Source organism: Onthophagus taurus, chromosome 11 (genome assembly GCF_036711975.1).
Source record: "Onthophagus taurus isolate NC chromosome 11, IU_Otau_3.0, whole genome shotgun sequence".
In the NCBI taxonomy this organism is placed as follows: domain Eukaryota; kingdom Metazoa; phylum Arthropoda; class Insecta; order Coleoptera; family Scarabaeidae; genus Onthophagus; species Onthophagus taurus.
Window position 1 is genome coordinate 3,384,559 of NC_091976.1, and position 27,922 is coordinate 3,412,480.

The 27,922-nt window shown below is 33.8% G+C and overlaps 3 protein-coding genes and 1 long non-coding RNA gene across 4 annotated transcripts; 3 read left to right on the forward strand and 1 right to left on the reverse strand.

Moving 5' to 3' along the window:
• Positions 1-4,332: 4,332 nt before the first annotated feature.
• On the reverse strand, positions 4,333-8,429 carry LOC139431952 (uncharacterized). The gene is made up of 3 exons (XR_011641982.1): positions 8,191-8,429; positions 7,859-8,113; positions 4,333-4,601 (listed from the first exon to the last, which is right to left on the reverse strand). It is a non-coding gene; the product is annotated as an uncharacterized lncRNA (long non-coding RNA).
• Positions 8,430-8,895: 466 nt separating this feature from the next.
• On the forward strand, positions 8,896-9,849 carry LOC139431821 (uncharacterized protein PF3D7_1120000-like). The gene has a single exon (XM_071200015.1). It carries the CDS (start codon positions 8,896-8,898, stop codon positions 9,847-9,849), a length of 954 nt encoding a protein of 317 aa, XP_071056116.1.
• Positions 9,850-10,090: 241 nt separating this feature from the next.
• Positions 10,091-11,215, forward strand: LOC139431822 (GATA zinc finger domain-containing protein 14-like). The gene has a single exon (XM_071200016.1). It carries the CDS (start codon positions 10,091-10,093, stop codon positions 11,213-11,215), a length of 1,125 nt encoding a protein of 374 aa, XP_071056117.1.
• A 12,327-nt stretch (positions 11,216-23,542) lies between these two features.
• On the forward strand, positions 23,543-24,470 carry LOC139431817 (uncharacterized). Its single transcript, XM_071200006.1, has 2 exons — positions 23,543-23,885; positions 24,109-24,470. The coding sequence occupies exons 1-2, from the start codon at positions 23,543-23,545 to the stop codon at positions 24,468-24,470; spliced, it is 705 nt and encodes a 234-aa protein (XP_071056107.1).
• Positions 24,471-27,922: the final 3,452 nt, after the last annotated feature.

The window sequence follows — 27,922 nt, forward strand, 5'->3', positions numbered from 1 at the left end:
AATAGACGGTAATAATTTACGATATAAATCTTTATAAAATCTAAAATTTCATATTTTATAGTCCGAGGTCCAATTGAAAAATGTATTCATTCCGAAAGGTAAGTTCAATTTTATTAATTTTATTGTATAAACTGTGGCACACATGAAAAGTACTTATTTAAAAAGAATAAACCATCACAGTAAAAATTAAAACGATACATTATTTGAAGCGATACCATAAGATAAATAATACAAATGATGCAAAACCAAATACTGATGGTGGAGAATAATCCATTCAACTGCAACAAAACTCGCATTAAAGTTATTAACCCTAGAATACTGGACATTCGTAAATTTTACGACGCTCATCAAACTTCGTTAAGATTCGGATACTTCCGGCTCACACACCGTCGCGCGCTTCTAGGTACCTTTTCATTTAGTTGTGAACTGGTCAGTGCTGGCTGCAGTTGCTGTATAGTTTGTAGCTAAATAGGGTATTTTGTAATCGCGTCGTAAATTTTACGAAACTCCAGTATCTACGTATAGTTTCTTAATAACGTTCTGCATTCAAATAGAGGGTTAGTGCGTACAGTTTGACAGGTAAATTACTTTATTTGACACGTTAAAATGTTTCAGTAAGGTTTGTGCTTTATTTTTAGAAATAGAAGAAGAAATACGGCGTATAATGTGCGGAGAAGACAGCGAACCTGACCCTTTCGAAGACAGTGAACCTGACCCTTTCGAAGACAGTGGGAGCGATTGGGAGGAGGACAACCTTGAACCGGAACCAGAAGATTCAGATGATGAAAGCGATGATGATAATATTGTTATTGCACCAGAAACTCCAGTCTGCATCCCTCAGCGTAATTTATTTCAAGATCCTCCAACTGCAGCTCGAGAACAAACACCTGCAGAAGGCGGAGAATCCGAAACCAACATTCTCGAAGTTTGCTCTTCCTTACATCAGTACCTTATAAAACCAAATAAAACTTCTTTGACAGGAAAGAATGGCCATAAATGGTCAGCGACAGTACCTGCGAAGTGTAAAAGAACTGCAGCAAGAAACATTATTCATTTTATACCTGGCCCTAAAGGAAATACCAACAATTATTCCATGTTTGATGAATATTTCCTGCATTTCTTCTCACATGACATATTGGAAATTATACTTCAGCATACAAATGCAGAAATTGCTAGACGAGCGCAAAAGTATCAGAGTCATGCCAATATATCTGAAATTACAAAAAACGAATTAAAAGCCCTCTTTGCAATTTTGATAATGTCTGCAGCGAACAAAGATAATCATTTGTCGATGAAACACATGTTTAATACTAACATATCCGGAAAATTTTACAGAGCTTATATGAATGGTGAACGTTTTTCTTTCCTACTAAATTGTCTTAGATTCGATAATAAAGAAACGAGGCAAGAGAGGGTGCTGAAAGATCCGTTGGCATACATTCGTGAAATATGGGATATTTTTATAACAACATGCAGGACTTCATATACACCTTCGTCATACCTGACTATCGATGAACAATTGGTTGGATTTCGTGGACGTTGTCCATTTAAAATTTATATTCCAAATAAGCCGTCCAAGTACGGTATAAAGATTGTCATGCTATGCGATTCTTCTTCCAAGTACATGATCGATGCTGATCCTTATCTGGGAAAATTAACAAAGAGAAATGGTTTGCCACTGGCTTCATACTACGTCAAGGAACTGACTAAATCAGTCTATGGTAGTAAAAGAAACGTTACCATGGATAACTGGTTTACGTCAGTCCCTTTAGCTGATGAGTTACTAAAAGATCCCTATAAACTTAACATTTTAGAAACTCTTCGCAAAAACAAAAAGGAAATCCCTACGGAATTGTTAAATGTAAAAGGTAAAAACCCAAACACATCTATGTTTTGCTACGATCGACAGAAAACCTTATTATCATATATGCCAAAAAGACAAAAAATAGTTTTGCTTCTTTCCACTCTTCACGAAGGGGCTGAGATAACAGCAACAGGCAAGCCAGCGATAATACAAAATTATAATCAAACTAAAGGAAGAGTGGACACATTTGATCAAATGTGTTCAAATATGAACTCCTGCCGCAAAACGCGAAGATGGCCGATGGTTATCTTTTATGATATGATAAATATTGGAAGCATCAATTCATACGTCATTTATTCTACAAACACACTAAATATGAACAAAAAACCCTTATCCAGGTACCAATATATGTTAGAATAAAGCCATCGTCTTGCAGAACCGTGGATGAGGGACAGGTTAAATACTAATACATTGCGTAGGGATATTCGCCAAGATATTAGTGCCATTCTCAACATTTCTAATGAAAATGACACACAAGCATGTAAGTAATGTCTTTTGATATTGTTTCCCTTCTATTCTATACGCTCTATTTTCCAATAGATGGCAAATTAAAATTTCCTAAAGATTTTTCTATTCAGGGCTGTTTTATTTATTACAGTATTAGTCATATATAATAGTATACTTGAATCATTATTTATTATTATTATTAATTAGGCATTACATATTATTTCATTTACTTATATTTACAAGGTGATGCAGACCATCCATGCAGTCCATTTTTTTAAACGGAAATAATCAAAAAGTTAGGATGAAAAGTAATAATATTCATAAAATGGATATGCTTTGCACAGCCAAGAAACCAAAACACGTCTACGTAAGATTACATTTATTCAGCTATTACATTTTTTCTTTAATTTTTGTAACTACCTCTGTTTTCAAATAAAATTATTTAAACGGTTACTCTGAGTCACCTGTATACCAAAAGAGCGCATAATAATACAACAAAGATATAATTTATAAATTTTGTACCGAACTTTTCACATTCATTCCGTATATTGCGAATATATCTATTTTAATATAAAATGAAGTTATAAATGTTATTTTCGTTTTAAAATGTTATAAATGTTTTATGTCTCGCAAAATTATTTATTTATTTATTCAATTGAATTATAAACCCACAATTTTAGATGTTCTCAACCTCTTTTTCTAATTTCTCTATTAAAAAATTAATATTCAAAATAACAAGATAAATAATAAATAAATTGAAAAGTTAATAAAAAGACTGCTGGTGATTTATAATTACGCAAAATTGTTAATAAACAATAATATTTAGAAAAAGTCGTTTAATTTGTTCATTAACAACATTGACGAGAAAAAGAATCGTAATAAAATAAACAGGATGTTTTTTAATTTATAAGGGGTCGGGCCCAGTAGAAAATAAACTCCGCCTCGTTGCTTCCGAACGTCCGTCGTCTGCGCCCCTCAGAAACTGACATTGCGTGTCTTCGTTGTTTTTGTCAGGTTAATTTTTTTTATGTTAATATGTTTATGATACAACTAAAGGCTGAAATTTTAAGTATCAAAAAATGCATGTATTTAAATATTAATTTAGGTCTCAGGGTATCTGTTCCTGTTTTATCACCTGCGCCACAGCCTGATGAAGCCACATCTGCATCGTTGGATGCTCTCAATGGTGTAACACCACCTAAAATGATGCGACTTTCAACTCCAATTTATTAAAAGATCAATTATCCAAAGAATCACGTAAGTAATTATTTAATATTATTAATGATATATATGTCAATTTTTATATACAGGTCCTATCCCAATCCCACACAATAATCCTGTCACTGTTAGCGCGAAGAAATTACGACGGATGATCAAGACGGCGCAAGAGAAGATTTTACGTTATTCCACGAAACAACTACGACGAAATCTTGCTATATCGCAATTTCGTAATCGTAACTTTAAATCACGTTTGCGACAAGCTCAACTGGCATTGAAAAATTTTCCATTAAGAAAGATGGCATACCTGAACAACAACGTAGTTCTATTTTGCGAGATGCAACTACGAATTTCAAGAAATCGCGCAAAGGGTCGCCATTTTAGTGACGGCGAAAAATTGCTTTGTCTTAGCATTTACAAGCAATCTGGACGAAGTTATCGATACTTGAGTAAGTTATTTAATATACCGTGCAAAACGGTATATTAAATATATTAAATACTCACCTCGATCACAATGGCAAGGTAGATAGCATCTACGGTTTTGAGGATTAACTACAGGAAAGAATTAAAAAAAGTGAAAGCTTTTAAAGCATTGATTCCCAAAGTGGTCCAGGGGACCACGAGAGACTCGATAAGGGTCTACGTTGGCGTGACAAAAAAAAATGGGGGTTCACAATAGACTGCCTAAGTCTGACGTCACAGAGATGGTCGGAGCTTATACTGACTCCAAACAATTTCGTTGCTAGCCACAATTGCTAACGAAAAATCGCCAAAAAATGTCATTTGAAATGTCATTACTTAGTTTTGTGATAATTTTAACATTCTCTTAGTTCACCGAGAGAACATAACCTAGAGATTGTGACAGAGAGATTTTTTTGTTGGTGAAAATCTTATCTTAAACCGTTTTGTTTGCTTCCAAAAGTATCAATTATTATAGTTCAGCTCCTAAAGCACATTTTTCATCCATCTTTTGAGGTTTTAACGTTATTTTGAGGAAGAAATCCTTGATTTAAATTTGAATTTTTCTAACTTTACTCATTGTTGAAATTTTCGCGTGTACTCCAATGTATGTCTGAAAACAAGAAAAGACAACGTTGAATATGAAGTTTTATTCCGTTTCATAAAGGAATAAGGGAGAAATCAACGAAAAAAGAATTTAATTTTGAAGGTTAATTCCGAGAAAAATCAAGAGATGACGCTAGTTTCGAAGCAAGAATTTTGAATTTTGAAAAGGGCGCTAAGCTAAGAGCCAATCAGAAACGAGGAAAAAACAGTTGGATTGCCGGGGTATATAAGGAGATCGCGAACAGGGAGTGAAAGAATTGAGTCCGTGTAGTGCCTTGAGGAGTGCAACATCGCCTGGAGAGAAGTTTGAAGAATCCACCACCTGCAGCGTGAGCGAAGGAAGGAGGAAGATTCGAGTTCTGCCTGGGTGACCTCGACAAGAGTAATCCTGAGTAGGTAAGTTTCTTTCGAAACTAAAACGCCCTTTTTAGGGTCTGGTTCCCGTAAGGGACACAATCAGTGTTTCATCAGAGTTTTTGCCTCCATTTTAATCGGCAGAAATGTCGTTTAAAAATGGAAAAGGCTTATCCACGTCGTGTGGAGATTTTCGCTTGTTAACAAGCGTGGTCGACACCCACACCATCAATAACAACGGGACATTGAGACCCGTTCCACCGAGCCGTCCGCCTTCCCCGTTGAAGGCGACGACTAAACGTAAGGTTAGATCCGCCATCCCCGTGAAGGCGGCAACCAACACCACCCCCGGCAGAACTGCCTCCAAAGTGGAGGCGGCAGCCAAACCATCAGGCCGCACCGCCTCCCGCGTGGAGGCGGCGACCAACGTCATCCCCGTTCCTGGCAAGACTGCTTCCCTCGAGGATGCGACGACCAGCGTGGCAGGCCGCACCGCCTCCCTCGAGGAGGCGGCGACCACCTCCACTTCGAGGTCATTCGCCGAGGCGTTGACTTCCATCCCGGCGGGTAAAATGGATGTCGACGTGGCAGTCGGCTCATCCAACGGGAAAAGGAAGGCCAGCAGCGACCTGGAGGACGAGTACTCGGAGGCCGTGCGTCCTCGATTGGAACACGTTTCCAAGCGGGCCCGGTAATCCTTCATGCGAAGGAAAACTGGGATTCCATTTCGGCAGAGATGGCGAGACTTCGGATCGCCTTTACGAAAGCCAGAGCGGTTCCGCAAGGAATCAAGATTGAGCTCCCCACCGCGGAAGCCTATCGCGCCCTGGTGAAGATGTTGATGGCTGGTAAACACCAGTACCACACATTTTCTCTACCGGAGGAAAAGCCGTTAAAGGTGGTTTTTCGAGGCGTCCCTACCAGTATCGGGGAGGACAGCATTGCTGCCGACCTGAGAAAACAGGGATTCTGGCCCGATACGGTAAAACGTATGCGCCAGGGCTCTGAAAGGAGGCCGATCCCGTTAGTCCTGTGCGTCTTGAAAAAGACCGCAGACGCCAAGCGGATCTTCGACCTCAAGACGGTCATGGGTTTAACCATAACGGTCGAGAGCGCCAAGAAGAAGACGGAAGTCGGTCAGTGTCATCGCTGTCAGCGTTACGGCCACTCCCAACGAATGTGCAATGGTACACCTCGTTGCGTTAAGTGCGCCGGTGACCACCCGACGGCTTCCTGCTCCAAAGCAAAGGATGCGCCTGCCAAGTGCGTCCTTTGCGGTGGCCCTCATACCGCCAACTACAAAGGGTGCCCAAAACACCTGAAGGCGGCGGAAACGAGGGCGCCGGCGGCAGCCCCAAAGGTCAAAGCGACCGTTCCCTCGAAAGCACCTATTCAGGCGCAAAAAGGGGATAAAAAGGCTCCAGTAGTCGCGGCGAAACCCGTGAAAGCGGTTAGTAGTCAGGCGAAAAAGCCCAAAGGCAACGCTAACGTTGCCCCCAAAGCGAACGCCCCAACTACCAAGGTAGTTCGGAAAGAGGTCGCGGCGCCCAAAACTAAGCTCAACGAGCCGAAGCAAAAAGGCGACCGACGACCCTCCGAAGCTGTCGAGGTCGCAGAGGAGGCGTCGCAATAGGAGGCTTCGTAAAAGCGAGTCGATCGCGGTGGCTGAAACACCATCACCGGTCAATGTTGCGGAACAGGCGGCGGTTGAACCCCCAACCGACCCCCTCGTCAACATACTGGCGATGATGAGTGAGGTCATCCGGATCGACAAATCCGATAGGGACGCACGAGTAAAGTTGTGCCTCCAAATCATGTCCGAGATGATGAAACTCTTATGATGACTCATCGAAGACCGAGAGTACCTCATTCGCTTGAGTTGGCTTATTGGAACGCCAACGGCCTTGTCTGTAAACAGAATGAGCTTCGCGAGTTCGTCGAAAGGTACGACCTTGATCGCGTCAAGGTCGTACCTTTCGACTCATCTGCGAAACCCATCTGCGAGCGGGCGACAGGCCGCGGCTGCCTAATTATCGCTTCTATCGTAACGATAGAGTTGGAGCAAGAGGCGGCGGGACAGCCATCTTTGTAAGGACCAGTTTGGATCATTACGAGGATCTGACTCCCCCTCTTCAACATCTCGAAGCTACTACGATTGTGGTACGAACACTATCGGGGTGCGTCCGCTTGATCGTCGCCTACAATCCGCCGAATCGGCGGTTGTTGGAAGACGATCTAACGGGTGTCTTAGATACGGACAAAGGCGTGGTTATCGCCGGCGACCTAAACGCCAAGCACCCATCGTGGAACAGTCGGATCGCAAACGCGAACGGTAAAATACTGCGGAGTTTTACCGACGAGACGGGCATTGTCACCGATGCCCCCGCCATCCATACGTATTACCCGTCGAAAGAAAGGCAACGATCTGACGTTTTGAACACGGTTGTAATGAAAGATGTCAGACTAGTTCATTGAGTTACCACGCTCAATAAAGGAATTCGTGGAATTCATTTGGAACAAGGCCAGTACCGAGTTTACGCGGCTCGAAAACCACCCCAATCCCCTCCTAGCGGGATTAACGGATTACGACGTTGAACACCTTCGCCATAAACGGCCAAGGCTGCTTCTCGTCTGACGATCCAGGAGTCCGACTGTCCTTCCCAATTCCACTTCCGATGTCACTATTAATTAGTGAAAATTTTGTAATATATTTTCCGTTTGTTTTAGGTCCGATGAAGAGGGTTAGGGAAGAAATTCCAGGTACCTCAAGAGGCCCGTCATGTTCACCGTTCAGTGAAAGAGTCGTCGTCTGACCAGCGTCGAATCCACGTCGTCAGATAGAAGAAATTTTGAATCTCAAGAGATAACCTCAAAAATTTAAGATAATTTTTTAAAGTCAAATCAACTTACGATATTAAAATAAAAAGAGAATCATCCTACAACCTATTCCGAGAACTACTGATACTTCTTCGAGATCATCCAAGACCCCATTTCCGAAGAACAAGCAGTTCAATTTCCCGTAAGAAGAATCCTGTAGACAATCCAGAAAATTAGTTAGTGCCCGAACACAAGAGACAATCCATAATCCAGATACCACATTGAACTCCAATCCTTTCTTTTTCGCAGCGAGTCGGATGATAATTTTATTTTCTTATTTAACATAACCTACAAAAAGAAAAATCAAAGAATCAAACTCAAAGAACAACACACAAGAGTTTCCTATAATTTTGATCAATACTTACTTGTGGGTAAAGATTTATTAGTTTTCTTGAATAACGTTCATTTATTTAACTCTATTTTTCTTCAACGAGTTTGATGACAACTTAAGACGTCGGCCATTTGTTATTTTCAAAGAACGGTTCTAACGAGTTTTTATCCTACTCTCTCTCTCTCAAATAATAAACGGGTTCTCTCTAATATCGATATTTCAGTCGATAACCGCAGTTATCTATTTTATTTTAAAGTTATATCTAGTAAATAAGCATTGTTATTAAAGTAAATTTAGGAAAACAATTTTTTTTGTTACTCATAAAACAAGTTAATTTGATTTTGTGTTTAATTAAATGAATTTTTGTCGAACCTGACTAATTTTCTTTTTGAACCTGAACTTGCCCGAAACCCTGAGTTTAATAAGAGTCTCTTAAAATTAAAGAAACCCAAATTTATAGTTTAATAACTTGTGTAAAAACACACAAGTAAAACATCACAATTATTTGGCGACCAAAACGTGGAGCAGTTCAAAAAAGAAAAGAGAGAGTAAAAACGAGAGGTAGAAAGATAAAGAGAGAGAGAGAAAACTTAGCGAAAATTTTTATTATTAAGAAAATTATAATACGGTTCTTATTTTGGTAACTAATTTAAGCAAAAACATAAAACAGATCAATAAAAGAGTTTTATAAAAGAACAATTCTCGTACGAAATTATTTATTTTAATAAACAAAAGCATCATGTCTGAAGAAAGAGTAACACGAGGAAGAACTTTAGCGAAGGAAAAGACCAGAGATAGAGGTACAAGCGAGGAAACCTCGATAATAGTAGCCACCACTTCTTCGGGGGATAGAAAAGGAAAAAGTGAAGACCGAACCTTAATGGAATTTCTTAAACAAATGCAAGAAAATGTTAATGAAAATCAAAGAAAAAATGAAGAAAGAGCTGCTCAGGATAAAAAAGAAATGATGGATAATTTTAATGAAAAAGCAGAGGAAAGACAACGTATAGCTGAAGAAAGAGCAGAACAAAAAGCAGATGAAAGACAACGTATAGCTGAAGAAAGAGCAGAACAAAGAACAGAGCAAAATAAAAGAGAAATAATAGAATTATTAAAAAACAACCAACAACTAACAGACGAGAAATTAAACGAATATAAAGGTGAAGTAAATCATAAAATTGAAGAAACTAAACTAGAATTACAGAACAGTTTAAAGAGCTTATATGAAAATCAAGTTGGAATTGACGAAAAGGTCAAAAAGATAGAACAAAACCAAAATTGTACCGAGGCAAAGATTGAAAGTCTCAACGAACTAAATTTCAAATTAAATAGAGACATTAATGAAATACAAACCAAAGTCCAAAAAGTAGACATACAACAAGAGAATATAAGTAAGGAATTAGTCGAGATAAAAGAACAAACTAGTTTACATCAAGATAAAATTCATAAAATAGAATATTATACGACCAGTTTAGAGGGAAAAATTGACAATGAAACCACTAATTTAAAAAGCTCACTTGAAAATTATAAAGGAGAAGAAAAACTTAAATTGGAATTACTGGAAAATGAACTTAAAAAATTAAAAAGAGTGGGAATAAATATCAATAATATTGACCACAATAAAATCATTCCTTACTTAAAACCTGAAATGTGGCCCCGATTTAAAGGTAGTTCAACAACATTATTAGACTGACTGAAGAAATTTCTGATCCCAAAATTATACTAAACTTGATCCGATTGACGTTGGAAGAAAGAGCTTTAGAATGGTTTGAAATGGTTCAAGAAAAATGTAACAGTTTAGAAGATTTCCAGAGAGAATTTGTTAATCAATATTGGAGTTGAAGTCAGCAGGATAGAGTTAAAGTACCAACAGTCGTACTTGTATTGGGAAATACCAAGAAAATTATGGAAGTAGGGAAAACTAAGCATGTGACATGTTTAATCGCTGTAAATTTGTAGAAGGATTAGACGAATCGACAATCACCAAAGATTTATTAAACCATTTTGTACTATCAGATAACCAATTACTCGTATGTCAGAACATAACGGAAATGACACAACTCATCGAAATTTTAAGACGATTGGATGACTTTAGTAAACAGCAAAGAAGGAAAAATAATATTTACAATAAACCTAACTTAAGAAACGAAAACCACTATTCTAATCAACACGGAAATGGAAACAACAATAATAAAACTACTAACCTAAATAACAACAACAAAAACAATTACCATAACTACAACAATTACAACAAGAATAATTACAGAAATCACAATAACGAAAATAATTATAACTATAACTATAAAAATGAAAATCATAATGGAAATGGAAATAATTTTTCCAGAGGAAACAGAGATAATGAACATTATAACCGTAATTATCAACCAAATACATATAGACCACAAAATTATCCACGAGTTGGATTTCAACCACGAGGACAGACAAATTTTAATCAGGGAAGGAATTCATTTGGACCAGATGAACGTACTCCAAATAATACTAATATAAACGTGATAAACACTCGCAGACAAGAATATGATCGCTGGAATAAAGAAGAGGTGACCATTGCAGAGATACATGACCACGGTCAAAATGAAAAAAAAAACGTCAAATTAACTAATGAACTACAAACAATTTTAAAAGAACCCGAAAATAAGATTCAATGTATTAACCAATTTAATTTAAACAACCCTAAGAAATTTTACGATAATCCACATAATTTTTTAAATTTTCCTGATGAAGAGGAAATGTTATATAATTTAATTCCAAAAATTGAAATACGAATTCGAAATTTAACCATAAAAGCAATTATCGACACAGCAGCAGAAATTTCACTAATAAATAAAGACATGGCATCGAAAATAGAAAATTTAGAAAACATTTTAGAAAAAATTAAGAAGATCGATTTAATAACGGCAAATAAGAAGAAAATGGGACAGATAGGAGAGAAAATTTTTGTTAATCTAATCATCAAAGATAAAGCTTATTTAATGGAATTTTACATATTTGAAGGAATGACACACGATTGTTTAATAGGGATTTTGAAGAAAATTATTTAGAAATAAAAGGGAATAAAATGGAATTTGATTCAATCGTAGCAACAGAAATTTTAGTAATAGAGGAAAAGTTGAAAGAAGAAAAAAAGGAAATAGAACGAGGTTTCGAGAAAGAAAAGAAATATGAGTTAGTAAGTGATAATAAAAGGATTAATTATATAAATAAAAGTGAATTATATGAAAATGAATTCGATGAAAATGATTATTATGATATTAAAAATGAGTATTATGAGGAAAATGAAGTAAAAGATAAAAATTAAATAAAAAGTGAAATTATTACTGAAGAAAATAAAGTTGAGCACATAGAAAAGTTAATAAAAGAGTTAGAATTGGAAGATGAATGTAAAGAGAATTTGAAAGAAATGCTACTAAGATATTCTATAATCTACAATGAAGAAATAACGTTTGCCAAAGATTATGAACACAAGATTTTGATAGAAGATGAAACACCTTTGAAAAGTAATAGTTATCCCATACCATTCCATTATCGTGAACAAGTAACTTACGAAATAAACAAATTAATCGACCAACAGATTATCGAAAGATCAACATCATATTTTATAAGTCCTATCGTTATAGTAAAGAAATCAGACAATGGCCTTCGAATTTGTCTTGATGCCAGAGAAATTAACAAGCGTATAAAACCAGGGTTTGAAACACCACAAACTATAGACATCCTGACTGCTAAATGTGGAAAAAGCAAAATTTATACAAAAATCGACTTAAAATCAGCTTTTTGGTTAATCAAACTAGAAGAAGAATCTAAGAAATTTTGTGCTTTCAACATAAATGGAAACATTTATAAATTTAAAGTCGCACCTTTTGGGTTAAAATGTCGTCCATCGGCATTAATAAGGTTCCTACATAGAATTTTAAACGAATTTGAGAGTTTTTGTATACATTATTTCGATGACATATTGATATTTTCCGAGACCATTGAGGAACATATGATACATTTACAAATTATATTGTCTACCTTAGCTGAAAACGGTATGAAAGTGAATATCCAGAAATCAAAATTTTTTCAAAAAGAAGTCAAATATTTAGGCCATTTAATCAACGAACAAGGAATAAAATTAGACCCAGAAAGAGTAAAACAAATCCAAAATTTTCCGAGACCAAAAAAGATAAGAGACATGAGAGGTTTCTTAGGACTTTTAAATTACTATCATCGATTTATTCCTAAATATGCCGAGAAAATTTTACCTCTAGTTCGTTTATTGAAGAAAAATGTAGTTTGGAGATGGAAGAAAGAAGAAGAAGAAGCTTTCCAAAATATCAAGAAAAATTTCATTAATCAATTGCTCTTATTTAAACCCGATTTTACAGTTTTAAAGTGTGATGCTTCAAATTTTGCTATCGCCGGAGAACTGTTACAAGTCATAGAAGAGAAAGAAGTTCTTATACAATTTGTAGCAAGAATTTTAAAACCCTGCGAAATTAAATACTCCATAACGTCAAAAGAAATGTTAGCTATAATATATTCAATTACTAAACTTAGACACTTTTTACTAGGAAAAAAATTCACTATAGAAACAGACCATATAGCGCTCATCAGTATTTTACAGGGAAGAATAGACAATAACCGTGTCTATCGATGGAGTTTATTATTATCGCCCTGGAAAAGAAATGATAATACCAGATATTCTAAGCCGAAAATTTGTTCATAAATCATCTTCAGAAATCATAATTTCAAACATAATTTTAAATAATAGTGGTTTTTGGTCCGAAAGAAAAATTAAAGAGATACAATCAAGTGAAAAAATAGACTCAATCATTAAAAGAATTAAAGAACAAGGAACATTTAAGGGATATTTTTTAGAAGACAATTTTTTAAAGAAGTTAGTAGGGAATAAGAAGTAATTTGTCATAACGAAAGAATACCTTTCTGAAATTTGTCTAAGGATACATCAAGAATTTAAACATATAGGAGGGAGAAAAACATGGTTAATAATTAAAGAAGGATTTTACAGTAAAAACGATGATAAAATAATAAAGAGTTTAATCAAGAATTGTAAAGAATGTCAACTTTCAAAAGAAAGAAATTTTCACTATGAACCAGATTTTCAAAACATAATTCCGTCAGAAAAATTAGAAATTATCGCCATTGATTATCTCAGTAATTTACCAAGAACGAGTAAAGGATATAAGAACGTTTTCGTCATTTACGACATCCTTACAAAATTCACAAAACTTATACCTACTCAAAAGTGTGATACGGAAACGTCAATTGAAGGAATACAACGATTTATAGATGAATATGGTAAACATAAAAAAATTCTTGCTGACAATGCCACATACTTCAATAACGAAAGATTTAGAAAATATTTTAATGACTCCGGAATCAAAATAATTTATTGTAGCATAAGACATCCACAAGGAAATCCAAGCGAAAGGGTAATAAAAGAAGTTGTAAAGTATTTAAGAATTATCCTAAACGAAAATCACAATATATGGTCAACCAAGCTAAAAATCATTGAAAAAATTTTAAATCATACACCAAATACGACACATTTAGAAGCACCAATTACTCTTATGACAGGTTTAAACCCACACCGTTTCTGGAAAAGTGAAGAAGATGACCAGATAGAAGAAAGACTAAGGAACATTAGAGAAAAATTGATTAAGAAAGCAGCTTATCGGAAAATACAACAAGAGAAAAGAAAACGAAAAGTTAGAGAATTTGATATTGATGATCTTGTTTTAATAAAAGCTAGAAAAGTTACAGATTTAAAGAGAAAGCAGGTAGCTAAATTAGTGAAACCATTCCAAGGCCCGTATAAAATAATTAATAAATTCGGAAATACTTATGAAATTTTCGATCATATAGAAAATATAAATAAAGGGAAATATCATGTATCATTGTTAGTGCCATTTTTTTTGTGAATTAAATTAAAGAATTTCGTTAAATTAGTAATAAGTTAGTTTAAGTGCGTTAAATTTTGTAATGTCGTTAGTTAAGTTAGTTTTACATCTGAAAATTGAAAAACTTGTTTGTCACGTCCGTTCGAAATTTTTTCAATTTTAAAAACGAGAGGTAATGTGATAATTTTAACATTCTCTTAGTTCACCGAGAGAACATAACCTAGAAATTGTGATATAGAGATTTTTTGTTGGTGAAAATCTTATCTTAAACTGTTTTGTTTGCTTCCAAAAGTATCAATTATTATAGTTCAGCTCCTAAGCACATTTTTCATCCATCTTTTGAGGTTTTAACGTTATTTTGAGGAAGAAATCCTTGATTTAAATTTGAATTTTTCTAACTTTACTCATTGTTGAAATTTGGCGTGTACTGCAATGTATGTCTGAAAACAAGAAAAGACAACGTTGAATACGAAGTTTTATTAAGTTTCATAAAGGAATAAGGGAGAAATCAACGAAAAAAGAATTTAATTTTGAATGTTAATTCCGAGAAAAATCAAGAGATGACGCTTTGAAAAGGGCGCGAAGCTAAGAGCCAATCAGAAACGAGGAAAAAACAGTTGGAGTGCCGGGGTATATAAGGAGATTGCGAACAGGGAGTGAAAGACAGGGGGGTGACACGACATAGGAATAAATTTATCTAAGTATGTAGTTCCATGTCACATCGCTGGATGGCGCTACCGTCGGCGTTCGGCAATGTTCGGCATTGTTCGTCCTTCCCGAGGTTTATAATATGTTGCCTAATGCCCGTTTGCACCGTTTTTGAGTTAAGCTTCGCTTAACTAAGCGTCCCTTAATTTTTAAGCCAAGCTTTAAATGTAATCCGTTGCACCACAATATATTTAAGAAAGTTTAGTAAAGCAAAAATAAACTCGGCAACAACGCACTAAATCGGTGAAAATGGGAAACTGTACTACCGATAATCTTTTTTTAATAATTGGTTTTGACATTTCAAAGTTAGTGTGCGAAATTTGTACTTTTTACAACTCCGAATAAGAATGGATGTGGAAAAGAAAAAGAGAATGCGTTCTCTTAATTATAGTTGCCGCAGAAAAGGAAGTACTATTATCAATAGTTTCCAGTTACAAAAACATTGTCGAAAACAGAAAAACAGACTGTGTGTCTGCGGAACAAAAATTAAGTATTTGGAAAGTTATTGCTGACGAATTTAACAGTCAGTCGCCAAATTCATGTTATAGAAGCGTTGGTTCGTTGAAAACGTATTATGAAAATCAAAAAAAAATATTAAGAAAAAAAGTAGCAGAAGAAAGAAAACACATATACACAACAGACGGATCTTTATGTGGGTGCCATCAATGCATCCTACAATACTTGGAAATAATGCAATATTATAAAAATCTCTTTGTATTTTTTGAATATTATTTTCTGTTGGCATTTTTATGTAAGCATGAGATAGACTAGCTAATGCAATTGAAACATTTTTAATAATTCTTGATGATGTAGAAACATGAGTCCCCATAAAATCTGATATGGTTGACAAATGTCCACCTGTAGCATAAAAACGTAGACATGTTAATAATTGGTCCATAGGGCTTAAGCTGTTATTTCTACAAAAAGAATCAATAATTAATTACATATTTATTATTTACATAATATTTTACGTACATGTCTGTAGGATATTCAAGCTTTTCTTCAATTAGTGGTAAAATGTGTAAAACAGTATTCTTTGTTAAACGAAGTCGTTGAAAAAATGTAAGGTTATCCAAATCTTCAAAATGATTGCGCCGTAGATATATCCGTTTAGGAAATCCATAATCAACAATCTCTAATATTTCTGCATCATTTCCAAACATATCTTCATCGTCGTCAAAAATATCCATGTTTTCACAATTTTCACGTCACACAATGACAAATAAATTTTTTCACGTAATTTAAAGCTACGCTTAACCGGTAAACTCCGAACATTGAACGCTTAAATTAAGCTGAGAATAAGCGTAGCTTAAACAACGGTGCAAACCGATTTAAAAATTTAAGGAAGCTTAGCGTAAAGCGACGCTTAACTATTGCGGTGCAAACGGGCATAAGTAATGTATATATGAGAAAAAAATTATATATGTAATTATCCTGTATTTGTATGACTTTTTGAGAATAAATATCAAGAAAAAGAAATCGTAGAATCGTCATGGCGGTATTAGTGACTAATAATTAGTCATAGTTCTTGCTTGACGCGTTCGCTTCACTTCGTTTTAGCTCAAGTGAAACTACGTTTGTATATCTCGTTATTGTGTTTTATAATAGTGATACTTAATCTGTGAATAATTATGCCTGCAATCGCAGTAAGTATAAGATTATCCTAGCAAATATACAGGGTGATTCATAAGTAATGGGCCAAATTGTAAATGTACGTTCAGGAGGCCAAAATAATAATATTTTCATTAACAATAATGGGTCTTAGTCTGCTCCTTACTGAGATACAGGATGTTAAAGCGAAAAAATAAAATAGATTTTTGTTAATAGATCAGCTACTTTTCTACATAATGACTCATAGTTGACTTATAGTTTTTGTAAGGGTAAACAATAATGTGTGAGAGGATTTGAGTTAACTCGTAGATGTCGCCACATGCGCCATATGAATTAGATGAAATCAGCTACAAATTTTTTATCGCTCATTATTTTACAACATACTTGTTTAATTTGGATAGCCCCATCATTTCTGTAGAAAAAAGCTATACTTCTTTGATCTTGAAAATATTAACGATTTTCGAGATATTTGAATTTTACTAATTCACTACACTACATTTCACGGTGGTCGACGTAGCATTAATCTGTTAAGACACAAGCATGGCATGGAATGTTGACATTTACCTAACCGTAATTGATAATTGATAACAATATTAAACTGAAACCATAAAAAAATTACGTAATAAAACAATTTATTGTACGCCAGTTAATAAAACGAAATACAACATTAGAACAGACTTGAACTAAGACCACTTACGACAACTGTTATCAAAACCTACATGTTAATGTTGTGCGAAGTTAAATTAAATTTAAGCTTAATTATGAGCTACTGCAAAAGGTTTTCAACATGACCACCACCAGCATTTATACACGCATTTAACCGTTTGGTTAAGGATTGTCTGACTTTAAAAAATGTAGCAGGATTATTTCGTATTGAATTGGCTGCATCTTGAATTCTATTCCATAACTCGTCTCGTGTATTTATAGTAGGTTCAGCATAGACCATTGATTTCATGTAACCCCACACATAAAAATCAAGTGGATTAAAATCGGGACTGCGAGGTGGCCACTGAAATTCACTACCACGTCCAATCCAACGGTGAGGGAATGTTTCATTCAGATGTTCGCGCACAGCACGTGAAAAATGTGGAGGAGCACCGTCTTGCATGAACCACATATTTCTTCTTAGTTGTAATGGAAGATCTCCCAAGAGGTCGACTAAGTCATTATTTAAAAAAATTAAATATGACTCTCCATTTAAATTAGGAGGTAATTCTACTGGGCCCAGTAATGTTTTGCATATTACACCGCACCACACATTTATTTTAAACTCGTGCTGGAAATGTCTATCTTTTTTTAAACGAGGGTTTTCGGTTTCCCAGGCATGACTATTTCGCCAATTAAAAACTCCGCGTCTGGTAAATGTTGCTTCATCCGTGAAAAGAATGTTATTTAGGAATGTTGGATTATTATTCAATTTTCCTTTTAGCCACTGACAAAATTGAACTCTGATTCGATAATCTGTTGCAAGTAAATTTTGCACAGGTATAAAATGATAGGGATATAAATTTTCCTTGTGTAAAATTCTAGTCACGGATGGTTGGCTTATTCCAGTTGCTGCAGACAATCGACGAGTGCTTATTTCAGAATTTTGCGCAATTCTTACCAAAATTTCATCTTCTTGCTGCGGAGTGATAATCTTAGGACGTCCTGTATGATATTTTGGACGAAATGAACCTGTTTCACCCAATCGATTATAAATATTTTGAAATATCTTCCGGTTTGGCTGCCTTCTGTAAGGGTACATTTCACGATATTTTCTGGATGCTGCTTGCCCAGAAAAACGTTCTTGTGCGTAAACGCATAACATGTCTCTCATTTCTTCGTTTGAAAAGTGATTATGTCTCGGCATTTTGATTTATGTTAGGACAAGAATGAATCAGTTTACTTAACAATAAAATGTTTTAAACTATTCATTAAACGTAAAAGCTCATTGACGTTTCATAATTCATATGGCGCATGTGGCGACATCTACGAGTTAACTCAAATCCTCTCACACATTATTGTTTACCCTTACAAAAACTATAAGTCAACTATGAGTCATTATGTAGAAAAGTAGCTGATCTATTAACAAAAATCTATTTTATTTTTTTCGCTTTAACATCCTGTATCCCAGTAAGGAGCAGACTAAGACCCATTATTGTTAATGAAAATATTATTATTTTGGCCTCCTGAACGTACATTTACAATTTGGCCCATTACTTATGAATCACCCTGTATAATTATAATCCCGTCACAAGATCATAATATAATAAAAATTAACTTAGAAAGATTAGTGGATATTTAATTTATGTGATTTTAGCGATTATGATTTATTGATTTATGATTGATTTGTGTGATTATGCTTTTAGCTAATTCGAGTAATTAATTGTTATATAAATAAAATATTTTGAACTGGTTAGGCCACTTCATTTACTCCAGAGAATATAGGGTTACAATAAATATTAATTGATTGTAAATAAATGAAAAGTTAAAATCTTATTAATTTTTTTATTAGCAAATAACTATTAAATAAATAATTATGTCCCGGTAAATTGATAAAATTCTTAAACTTGTAATCTTGTAACAAAAAGTTACGGAATTCCTCAAATATCGTTCATGAGACGGTCGAAAATTTTATTAAAACGTCATCGTAATCAATTTTTTAACGTGACACCTATATACGTATATATACGCTTCTTATTTACGCTCTGTTATAACTAAGTCTGATTACTTTAGACTTGTTTCTGAAAAAGGGGCAACATGACATCCTAAACGTTAAACGCTTGTTATTAATGCTCTGTTATTATTATGTTCTGTTACTACTTTCAACTTCTTGTTGATGATAGTTGTATCATGACAACCTAAATGTCAAGCGCCTTTTTATTAGTGCTATTATATACGCTTTTTATTTACGCTCTGTTATAAATAAGTCTTCCTATAGCTTTAACCTTGTTTCTGAAAAAAGGGGCAACATGACATCCTAAATGTTAAACGCTTTTTATTAATGCTCTGTTATTATTATGTTCTGTTATTACTTTCAACTTCTTGTTGACTGATCATGACATCCTAAATGTCAAGCACTTTTTTATTAATGCTAAATATACGCTTTTTATTTACACTCTGTTATAAATAAGCCTTCTTATAGCTTTAACCTTGTTTCTGAAAAAAAGGGCAACATGACATCCTAAATGTTAAACGCTTTCTATTACTGCTCTGTTATTATTATGTTCTGTTATTACTTTCAACTTCTTGTTGACTGATCATGACATCCTAAATGTCAAGCACTTTTTTATTAATGCTATTATATACGCTTTTTATTTACACTCTGTTATAAATAAGCCTTCTTATAGCTTTAACCTTGTTTCTGAAAAAAGGGGCAACATGACATCCTAAATGTTAAACGCTTTCTATTACTGCTCTGTTATTATTATGTTCTGTTATTACTTTCAACTTCTTGTTGACTGATCATGACATCCTAAATGTCAAGCACTTTTTTATTAATGCTATTATATACGCTTTTTATTTACACTCTGTTATAAATAAGCCTTCTTATAGCTTTAACCTTGTTTCTGAAAAAAGGGGCAACATGACATCCTAAATGTTAAACGCTTTCTATTACTGCTCTGTTATTATTATGTTCTGTTATTACTTTCAACTTCTTGTTGAATCATGACATCCTAAATGTCAAGCACTTTTTTATTAATGCTATATATACCCTTTTTATTTACGCTCTGTTAATAAATTTTCAAGATAAAATATTATATTTTATTGCAGATTTGTATTATTAATTTTATTATTATTTTTATTTTGATATATTTTAATAGTTATTGCAATAGTGTTAAGTATGCTTTAATTATACCACTTATTTTATCTTAAATAAATATTTTTAAATATTTTACGCACTTGTATTATTTTCATATATTTTTTTCATCAAGAAGCTATTACAGCAGTAGGATTTTAAATTTATTTAAACTCGCCGATTTGCAGCGCTCCTTATTAGTTCACATGTCACACCAGCAGAGGCGCTGAAAGCAGGATAAAATTTTTACCATTAATAATTACGGCGGATAATTACCCGAATGCCGGGTAATTTTAAATATCAGTGGATCTATACGTACTAACGTTACCCACCGGGTAATGTCGGGTAATTCGACAAAACAACATAAGTATTAGCTAATCCATTAGGTATTGATTTTTTATTTAGTAAGATTTTAGTAACTTTTTTTTGTATTAGTAGCGTTGGTAGAGAATAACGAATAACACATCTGGTCAGCTGATACGTTTAAAAGGTTTATTTTGTCGCTACATATGAAATGTGAGATATTTATATGGTTGTTTTCTCTTGTTTTAATTCATCGTTTTAATGGATAATTGGGTACTACAGATGATTTTATGTTTAACTCTTATTATTATTTGAATTTCATTTAGAAAAATGATGCAATTAAATTGAAACTTTGTTATACTTATTTGTTTTTTTAGGCAAAACGACGCCGTATTGAACATGTATCTGAAGATTCAGATGAAGAAGAAAAAAAGACTAGACAAAAAGTATCAAAATTTTCAAACTCATGGCTTACGGAACCCAAATTTGAAAATTGGTTAGCAAGAAGTACGACAAAAGTAAAAAAGGGAAACGAATATGCTTTTTGTAAATTATGTAAAACAGATATAACTGCCCACAAAAGCGTAATAAATAGGCACGCTGCGAGTGAGAAACATTTAAATAATTTGAAACAAATTTGCACCAATACTAAAATATCCGATCTTTACAAAACTACTCCGCTCGATGAAAATATTAGAAATGCAGAAATTAAACTATGCGCCCTGTTAGCCACCAACAATTTACCTTTCATTTTATTGGATACTCTATCTCCTTTATTATCAAATATATTTCCTGATTCTCAAACTGCAACGAGACTGTCTGTTAAAAGAACTAAGGCTACTGCAATTATGAACGAAAGTTTAGGAAAAATATTTTTGAACAATGTTTATGAGGTTTTAAAAAGCCTGGTTCATTTTTTTCTCTAGTCATGGATGAAACTACAGACATTTCTGTAAACAAAAAAGTTGCATTCACTGTGATATATTTTGAGTCTGAAACTAGTTCTGTGATAACAAAAATTTTTGACATCATTGATGCAGAAGGCAGTACAGCAAAGGAACTCTTTGCAACACTTAGAAATGCCATTGAATCAAAAGGGATTCCATTTTCAAACTTAGTTGGCTTTTCTTCCGATACTCCAAATGTAATGACAGGTGTTCATAGTTCAGTCTTTACTTTATTAAAATTAGCGATTCCAAATATTGTGTGCGTTAAATGCTCATGCCATATGATTCACTTGGCAGCTTCAAAGGCTTGTTTGTTATTGCCACGGTCTGTTGAAGACTTATTGCGAAACCTAGGAAGCCATTTTTCTAGAAGTTCTTCAAGGCAAAAAAAAATTAAAGAGTTTCAAGAATTTTTTCGAATTAAAATTCATAAAATATTAAGTCCAGCAGCAACGCGTTGGCTCTCACTAAAGCAATGTGTTGACAGAGTGCTAGAACAATATGAACCCTTAAAAGGATATCTTCAAGTGTTGGCTTTTGAAGACCCGTCTATTACCACCGAGCAAATGCTAAGCACAATGGAAAACCATTTTACAAGGGTTTATTTAGAATTTATGGCTTATGTGCTTGGTCTTTTAACAGAATTCAATCTATTGTTTCAATCCGAAAAACCGTTACTATACAAAGTTAAGGGAGAAACAACAAAATTACTGAAAATATTGTGCAGTAATTACATTAGGGTAACGTGCATTAAAGAAGTTGATATTTTGACTTTCAATCATAAGGATCAGTCCTGCTTTGTACAGGCTGATCATATTTATTTAGGAGTACAAGCAACCCAAAGTTTGACGTTATTGAAGAGACATGCAAATGAAGAAGATATTAAAAATTTGTATGATACTATTTCCAATTTTTATGTAGAATTGGTAGGTCAAATAAAACAACGTTTTAATTTTGAAAATCCTATTTATACCATATTAAATGTTATTGACCCTACAGTTGTTGAAGCATACGAAATTAAAACACTAAAACAAATAACAGACAGATTTCCAGTATTGAAAAATGTCATAACAAGCGAACAAACACTTGACAATGAATGGAAGGATCTTGCATTATTAAATTCTGCAACAATTAATATGAACGATGAAGTAACATTTTGGAGAGACATTTTTAATTCAAAAAATTCTGTTGGCATGGAAAGATTTCCAAACATAAAAAAAGTAATCTCACTCCTACTGATTTTACCATTTTCAAATGCTTCAGTAGAGCGAGTATTTAGTGATTTATTTAATGTTAAAACAGACAAACGCAATTTGTTAAATACAAACACATTAAAAGCAATTTTTGCCACAAAAGATGGGATTGAAAATAGTGGAGGTATTATACAATTTAAACCATCAAAAGAAATGCTCAATGCCCCCATCTGGCATCAAAAGTCATCAAAAGAATAAAATATATACAGAGTATTTTAAGAGTGTTAGATTTATTTATTTTTATTTATAGCTATTGTTATTGTGTTTGCTGTTTTTATTTTTAGTACCTATGTTGTTTTTTCTTATTTATTTTTGAGAATATGTTTTTTTTTGTGTTTTTATTTTTAAGAATATGTTTTATTTTTGTGTTCATATTTTATAACAAACATTTTTATTAGTTGTATTGCTGTTTATTGTTATTGCTGTTTATTATTCATTTTTTTTGTGTTTTTATAGTTTAAAAATTGTTTTTTTTTATGTTGTGTTTAAAGAATGTGACAACTCAAAAAAAAATTATTTTGATTTTTTTCATATTGTTTTATTTGGTGGTATGAATAAAAAGCGAGCAAATGCTCTTAAGTATAAGCAACAGCTATAAGCTTATGCTGAAAGTAAAAGGTCCGAGTATAAGCATTTGCTCCGATTTGTATGAATAATGATTTGCTTTTACTTACGAGCATCTGCTTAGATCAAATAAGGATTTGCTCGTCTAACTCGTCGTGACTTGTATAAATCGGTGCCGCAGTTGTTATACTTACGCTCTTAGTATTTGATGTTTGTGTTTATTTACCTAACCTAACATACTGAATTATACCCTTAGAAGTTTAATGCTTTGTATAAACCAGTAATTTGTAAGACAACAATGTCGGCAGAAGAAAATGGTGACGATGTATCAAGCAACAATTTGCTAGTAGCATTGCAGTTGCAAAAAAGGCCGGAAATTCTATGGAAAACACAAATTCCGCAGAAAAAAACATTGAAAGATGAAGCCTTGAGGCAATCAGTTCTTGAGCTAGAACGTCAATTGGGAAAACCATTAACCTCTTCTCAATTGATGAAAAAAGTAAACAATATGAAAACGAGGCTAAAAAGCAAAGTGGACAAAAACAAAACCGGGAATAAAAAAATCGTTTTATGCCAGTGGGAAAAAATTTTGCACGAATTAATGGATGGAGAGGATAATCCGACTATAAGCAAAATTCCTGGTAAGTATGTATTTTATTTAACCTGTTTATATTATACAAATATATGTATCGCGTATATATTCATAAAACTTTGTTAAAGTTAATTCTTTACATAACTTACCTAACTAGATGTATAAAAAATGGCTCTTTGAAACACTAAAAATTTGTACGAAATATGAAATAGGTAGTTATTTTCATTCATAATTTTAAACTAATGGCTAAATATGTTCCGTTTTTATTATAGGAGCAAAAAGTATTGGACCTCCTACCACCAAAATAAACAAAAACAACGAAGATTTATCATCTTCTATATTGCTTGAGTCTGAGCAGACGGATGGATTTAGGCCCCAAATAGCTTCCCTTGTGCCACCTCGACCTACAAAACATCAAACGAAGAAGAATTTAGAAACATATGAAACAGAAGAAACTTCCAAACTCACTACTCAGGAATTGCAACGATTGGTACTTATCGAACAATTGGAGACCGCTCGTGTTCAAAGGCAGTATTATCGAGAAATGATGCAAAAATCCAATACCGGTCGCTCTTATTATGAGCCTGATGGAAACGAAAACGATAATGATGTACCTAGGTACGCAGTGCTTTAAAGAAATAATAAATTTGGTTTAGATAGATACTTTGGTACTAACAATATGATATGATTCCATGCAAAGATTACATTTACAAAACATGTTTTTTGTTAAGGGATATTTGTTATTTTTATAAAATGATTTTTCTTAAGGGCTATTGTAGGAAAAAGACTTGCCATACAAGAATTTTATCTTTATTTCATATAACACGTTTTTTTTCTGAGTTATTGTAGGAATTAAAAAAAACATTTCATACTAAGAATTTTCTCTTTATTTAACATAAATAAAACGTTACATTCTTAAGGGTTATAATTTGTACCAGAAGCATTTTATTTTTGTTATTGTTGTACGGCGCATAAAAATATTTTTTTGTATATTTAAATTTGTAAAGCATAAGTATTTAATAAAAATATCAATATATATGTTTTTTATTTTAATTATTTCAAACTCTTATAATACACAAACTTCTACCTCAAATTCTGTGTAAAGATAACATCAGCTATTTCAAGTCTTCGCTCTCTTGCACGCTGAAGAAGACGATCTTCTTCTAATTTATATTCTTCGCCGTTATTGAGATTTTCTTCATCATCATCATCTGGAAAATCTGCATCTCCTAAATATTTGGCGATGTTGTGTAGTACAATGCAACAAACAATAACGGAAGGGCCTCTTTCCAATTTAACACGGCACATATATTTTAGAATTGGAAATCTTCGCTTAAGTTGGCCGAAACATCTTTCGATAATCACCCTTTCTTTCTTAAACAATCTGTTGTAAGTTCTTTCAGATTCGTTATTTGGGTTCCGAAATGGTGTCATTAGCCACGGTTCCAAACCATAACCGTCATCTCCTAATAATATTGCACCAGGGAATTGTTGCATAATCAAACGTGTTTCAGAATTTCTCCAAATTCTAGCGTCATGCACAGAACCCGGCCAACTTGCATCAACACTAGTAAAGATTTCTTTGGAGTTGCACGTTGCTTGCACATTTAAAGTCGCCAACCCCTTTCTGTTGATGTATTCATCACCGTGATGGATAGGTTTCAATATTTGAACGTGTGTGCAATCAATTACGCCTATCGCACATGGAAATTGAAATGTCTCCTGCCACCTCTCCTGTGCTTCGTTTACTTGGTTCAACGTTGACGGAAATTTGATCCATAAAGGAGCTTTTTCGAGTATTTTGTTAATCACGAACGTAATTGTTTTTGATACTGTCGACTGATGAATTCCCAATTCTTCAGCAACACCAGTTTGGAAACCAGGATTGGCCATATACCGTAAAAATATCTTAATTTTAAGGTCCGACGAAAGAGCACCTCCTCTTCTTTCGTTGTTCTCGCCCATAAAGTGTGTTGCAATGTAATGCAAATTTTCTTCCTCAAACCGGTAAAGTGATTTAAAATCTCGGTTATCAGCTCCTCTTCGTACTTTGTAATGTTTTTCTGCCCGTAAATTAATAAACTCTGCTATTATTACCGACCACTGAAAGGGTGCATCTAGTACTGAACTAGATGCACATTTTATCGAGCATATGCTCAAAATGTGAAGCAAAACCTCCGTTTTATTCATATCAATCGGAGCATATGCTTAAAAGTAAGTAGATGCTCATGCTCAGAGGAAAGTGTTGAGTAAAAGCTTTTACTTACATTTTTATTCATAAAATATGTAGCAAATGCTCGAAATTTTGCGAGTATAAGGTTTTACTCTCCTTTATTCATACCACCCATTGTCTTTTTGAAATTCGGGTAATGTCGAGTAATATTACATCTGAGTTTGGGTAATTCTCGTTGCTTGGATTGGTAACACTGATTGCGTGTCCACCGGCTGGTGAAAGAGTCGTCGTCTGACCAGCGTCGAATCCACGTCGTCAGATAGAAGAAATTTTGAATCTCAAGAGATAACCTCAAAAATTTAAGATAATTTTTTAAAGTCAAATCAACTTACGATATTAAAAAATAATAAAAAGAGAATCATCCTACAACCTATTCCGAGAACTACTGATACTTCTTCGAGATCATCCAAGACCCTATTTCCGAAGAACAAGCAGTTCAATTTCCCGTAAGAAGAATCCTGTAGACAATCCAGAAAATTAGTTAGTGCCCCGAACACAAGAGACAATCCATAATCCAGATACCACATTGAACTCCAATCCTTTCTTTTTCGCAGTGAGTCGGATGATAATTTTATTTTCTTATTTAACACAACCTACAAAAAGAAAAGTCAAAGAATCAAACTCAAAGAACAACTCACAAGAGTTTCCTATAATTTTGATCAATACTTACTTGTGGGTAAAGATTTATTAGTTTTCTTGAATAACCTTCATTTATTTAACTCTATTTTTATTCAACGAGTTTGATGACAACTTAAGACGTCGGCCATTTGTTATTTTCAAAGAACGGTTCTAACGAGTTTTATCCTACTCTCTCTCTCTCAAATAATAAACGGGTTCTCTCTAATATCAATATTTCAGTCGATAACCGCAGTTATCTATTTTATTTAAAAGTTATCTCTCGTAAATAAGCATTGTTATTAAAGTAAATTTAGGAAAACAATTTTTTTTTGTTACTCATAAAACGAGTTAATTTGATTTTGTGTTTAATTAAATGAATTTTTGTCGAACCTGATTAATTTTCTTTTTGAACCTGAACTTGCCCGAAACCATGAGTTTAATAAGAGTCTCTTAAAATTAAAGAAACCCAAATTTATAGTTTAATAACTTGTGTAAAAACACACAAGTAAAACATCACAGTTTATTTTATTTTAACACTAATGAAAAATTGCATATGGTGATTAACCGTTAGCAATACAGTTAGCAACGAAAATGTTTGGAGTCGGTATAAGCTCAGCCCATCTCTATGACGTCAAGGCTTAGGTGGTCTATTCGTAAGCGGGGGTCCACGAAAATTTATCTGGTTTCGATAGTGAAGAACTAAAATATTGGCTTGACTTCACCTTTCAATGTAGGCAGATTATATTTATATTATATTATTTGCTAGTAACATTCAATTTTTATTAACACACAAATTATCGCAGGACCATATAGAAACATTATTTAGTATAATTCGTGCTCGTGGAGGATGTAACAACAATCCTACAGTAAAACAAGTTAAAAATGCCTACAGAAGAGTACTCGTTCATCATGAGCTGTCTGGATCTGAATATGGCAACTGTTCTATATTAAATAGTTTACACATATTACATGTCAATCCAATAGACAACATTTCGAACATTGTTAGTGATGTAGTACCAATAGCCAATATGATCGATCATGATTATTTAAATACTTCTTTAGAATTAACTAAATATGTTGAGAACGTGTCTGTTTACATATCAGGGTTTGTAATTAAGAAAATTATTAAAAAATTAACTGCAATTCATGTGCTTTTGTTCAAGAAGAAAAGAAAAATAAATTAATTAATAAACCATTAGATCAGAGGTGTCCAAACTACGGCCCGCGGGCCAAAC

What these genes read in the sequence shown, in the direction of transcription:
- LOC139431821 (XM_071200015.1), top strand. Translation starts at nt 8,896, where the DNA reads ATGTCTGAAGAAAGAGTAACACGAGGAAGAACTTTAGCGAAGGAAAAG.
- LOC139431822 (XM_071200016.1), top strand. Translation starts at nt 10,091, where the DNA reads ATGTTTAATCGCTGTAAATTTGTAGAAGGATTAGACGAATCGACAATC.
- LOC139431817 (XM_071200006.1), top strand. Translation starts at nt 23,543, where the DNA reads ATGTCGGCAGAAGAAAATGGTGACGATGTATCAAGCAACAATTTGCTA. An exon ending in GACTATAAGCAAAATTCCTG is followed by an intron (nt 23,886 to 24,108) that starts GTAAGTATGTAT and finishes TTTTTATTATAG; the next exon opens with GAGCAAAAAGTATTGGACCT.